This window comes from Blastomyces dermatitidis, assembly GCF_000003525.1.
Source record: "Blastomyces dermatitidis ER-3 genomic scaffold supercont1.12, whole genome shotgun sequence".
NCBI classification, from domain to species: domain Eukaryota; kingdom Fungi; phylum Ascomycota; class Eurotiomycetes; order Onygenales; family Ajellomycetaceae; genus Blastomyces; species Blastomyces dermatitidis.
The window spans coordinates 19862-23894 of record NW_025544785.1 but is presented as its reverse complement, the minus strand read 5'-3'; the positions used below and the strand labels follow the sequence as shown (position 1 = coordinate 23894).

Sequence of the window (4033 nt, the reverse complement as noted above, 5' to 3'; positions counted from 1 at the left end):
TCAGTTATAGACTTAATTTCATGAGTGAGAGTTCTATGAACTAGATATAAGAGAAGTTTATATTAAACACACTGAGAAGATGTAAGAAATCAGAATAAGTGAACATTATAATCTCTTACTTAAAGAATGACAAGATGTCAGATAATAAGCATCTTATGAGAGTAGTAGAAGAGATACTTCTGAACTTCAAACTGAGAAAATTGAAAAATGATGTTATGCTTTACTGTGATCTAGAATATGTGAAAGCTCTCTATCTAGAATCTTTATTTAGATGTGACTTGATAGCTCACATGCATAAGGAATTCAGTCACTTAGAAAGCTCTGAACTCATAAGTGTACTCAAATCAAGAGTATACTGATCAAGCATGACTGAGAACATTCAGATATATACTTATGAGTGTCTGAATTATCAGATCACAAAAGAATCTAAGAAAGAGTTAGAATGTGAGAAAGTATAATATCAGATAAAGTGTATGATATAACTGTTCAAATGATAAGAGATAAATCTCATAGATATATTACTGTGAACATCAAATGAAAATTGATGAATAATCACTGCTATTAATTATGCTACTGACTGATCAGTTGTGAAAGCAGTTTCAGAGATGATAGAGAAGATGATAATGAAGTTTCTATATAATAAGATCTATATCAACTATGAAATATCATGAGAGATTCTAACTGATAATGATGTGAATCTTGTAGAAGAAGTAATGAGGCATTTCATGAATCAGTTACAGACAAGATATTATAGAACAACATTATATCATTCATGAATAAATAGAAAGACAGAACACTTGAATGAAATCTTGAACAACATGCTGATGAAATATCTAGTGAACAAGTCTATGAGATTATGAGATGAATATCTCAGTCAGATGCTATTAGTCACATGAATTCAGCAGTATGCAGTCTTCAAGCATTTATCATTCTACCTGTTGTATAAATTGCATCCGCGCATTTCAGAGAATGCTTCAGAAAAGATGAGAGAGAAAACAGCAGTTACAGACACAACAGTTGCAGATGTAGAACTAAGATTGAAAGAGATCAGTTATACACATGCAAAAGCTAACAAGTTACTTCTGAACTGAGCAATTCAATTGAAAAGAATATGAGACTCACTAGTTAAGAAATCAAGTCTCAAGATAAAAACATGAGTTCTTATATATAATGAGAGTTCTGAGAAGTTTCAATCTAGATAGTTTGAGTTATATAAAATACTCAAATCACATTCTCTGAGAACATATGCATTGAAAGAACTAGAGAGACAGATCTTACATAACTTAATAAATGATTCATAACTTATAAAGATAAAGATACAAGATCTGAGCAGATTATAATTATTCACAGCACTATTATCAGTGTTGAAAAAGAAGAGCACTATTATCAGTGTTGAAAAAGAAGAAGCTTATAATTGAAAAGTCTCATAAAGTAAGAGAAATTATAGATGCTTACAAATCAGATAATCTCACTTATTTCAATCTTTTCATAATTATAAGAAAAGAATGAGAAGTAAAGAAGAAATTAGATGAATATCACACTTCAATAAGTGATAAGACTGTAGTCAGTTGTATAATAATGTGCTGTAGATAGTAGATGTAACACAGTAAAGAGCAGTCTTAAAGCAGCAGACTTACATATGAATCAGATTGCAGAAGAAAAAGAAATTCAGAGTTAAATTTAACTGTTTACATCAGTTCAATTACAGAGATCACAGAGAATGAACTATATGAAATATTCACAGATATGTAAGATTAAGTTATCTTAATCTCTGAGAACACTCAGAGATCAGATGAGATTAGTTTCAATTAGTTCTTCACTATAGTAATCTAAACAGGTGAAGAGAGATAGTATAATATACAAGACAGAATTATAAAAGATGAAAGCTGCTGAATCTAGTCACTCAATACTGTATTATATAGAGATTGTATAAGAGTAGTGACTAGCAGATAAAGAAAAAGTGTAAGAAAAGAAAAGAGATAATGAATTAATTACTAACTGTAAGAGTCAGCTGTAAAAGACAAATGTTATCATATACATCTCATTCATTTTTATACATTATATATTTAATCTATTCCAACATCACACCATCTGAAAAATATCAAAAATAAAGGAAATCTCAAAACTCAAGATCTGTAAGAAATTTAAGAGCTGTAAGTCACTCTTGTAATAATACTGTACATATCTCTGATTTCTCTATCACTCTGTATACAACATTAATGTCATTTATCACAAGATTGACTGAAATGTCAATATAGAAATGTGTACATGTACATGTAGAAAAATTGAAGAAGAGTATAAGACTTACAGAATCAGAAGTCAGAGCAGGAAGAATAGAGACAGAAGAAATGAAAGAAGAAGAAGAAGACACAGAATCAGACAAATAACAGTGAGAGTCACTCAGAACTGAACACTTACAACTCAGTGTATATATAATCTTTCTCACAGAGAAGAAAGAGAAAGTAATAAGAGAAGCTTAAGAACAGAAGAAAGTAGCTCAGTAGTATTATCATCTTCAATTAGAATGATCTCTGATATCAGAGTAACTAAGAATCATTGTTAGCATATAAAAATTATAAAATCAGAGATGAGAACATTACTGAATAAACACTCACTGATCTTAAAGTTATACATGTAATTACAACACATATGAGACTTCTCAGAAAGAGAGAGAGAGATACAGAGAAATGCAGAAAGTAGAATACAGTATATAAACAGCTCATTTTCACAATAACATCTCAGATAAGATGTATAAGTCTCACACTTATAAGTGTAAAAGAGCACAATATCTGTATTTCTGTTTCTGAAAACATGAATATTCTTCACCTGTATCACAAAGTCAGATGATAAATACTAGATAATAGATTAATAATTGTGCCATGCTTACTCACTCTCTGTAGTGAGTGCGCCACAGCATACAGAAAATCACATCATAAAGAAAATATTTTTAATATCTTCATTCTTCATCTTCAAATAATCATCATTAATTATAACCATGTCTAAATCTTCTAATTACACTGAGAAGCAGTTGCAAAGAGCTGTTGACGCGTACAAAAGTAATTCAAAATTAAAAATCACATCTCTGTCGCGAGAATTCAAAGTCTCATATGCCACCTTGTATGAGAGAATCAATGGGAAGAAATCAAGGACTATGAGGGTTTCACTGAATTGAGCATTGAATGACAGCCAGGAAGAGGCAATTAAGATATGGATTCATCAATTGAACATTAATTTTTGCCCATCCATCATCAAGCATATTGAAGCTGCCGTGAACCACATGTTGAGACAGCATCATACAGATTCAGAGACTGCACCTCTCACAGTAAGCAAGATGTGAACATATCAATTCATCAAATGCCTGTCAGATTAAAAACAAGTCAAGCAAAAACCCATGAATCCAAAATGATGCCCCAGATCTCAATATATACAATGATGATGATGATGTATGTGATCACTTTATCCCACCACCTGCAGATCAACTGTCAACTGTCTTCTTGCAATTAACCTTCTCAGAGACAGTTGCAAAACTACATCACCAAATCAATGCAGCAGCCAAGGCCTTAGAAGATGTGAAGGATACCCTTACACCTGGTTTGACAAGGCGGTTGAACAAGATCTTCAAGGATAGCATGGTCCAGGCGGAATTGAACGCGCATCATGAGGGTGAACTTGCAGATCATTATCAAGCAAATAGACATTGAGTCGTCAAATCCTCCCGCAGGCAGGTGCAAGTAGGTGGAGTCCTCACTATTAAGAATGCCAATTGCAAGATCGCGACCTGTAGAGCAGATGAGATGAAAAAGACATTCAATAAGACTCTTTGATTGATTGGAATCAAACCTACAAAATCTACAGCCACTCAACCACAATAAGATAATTCTATAGAATCTCAACTTACAGTGGATTCTACACCTTCTAATGAGTATATAGATAATCTTTATATTATAGATAGATGTGATGGTGATTATTAATTAATTTTTGAAGATTACTATATTCAAAATATTTTCTTTACAGTGTGGTTTTCTGTACACTG

The 4033-nt window shown here is 31.9% G+C and overlaps 1 protein-coding gene across 1 annotated transcript; it reads left to right on the top strand.

The window, feature by feature from the left end:
- Positions 1-2995: 2995 nt before the first annotated feature.
- BDCG_17832 (uncharacterized protein) lies at positions 2996-3801 on the top strand (the record flags this gene model as incomplete). The annotated part of the gene is made up of 3 exons (XM_045426886.1): positions 2996-3117; positions 3300-3322; positions 3415-3801. The coding sequence occupies 3 exons, from the start codon at positions 2996-2998 to the stop codon at positions 3699-3701; spliced, it is 432 nt and encodes a 143-aa protein (XP_045282646.1). The 3' UTR covers positions 3702-3801.
- Between the last annotated feature and the right edge of the window lie 232 nt (positions 3802-4033).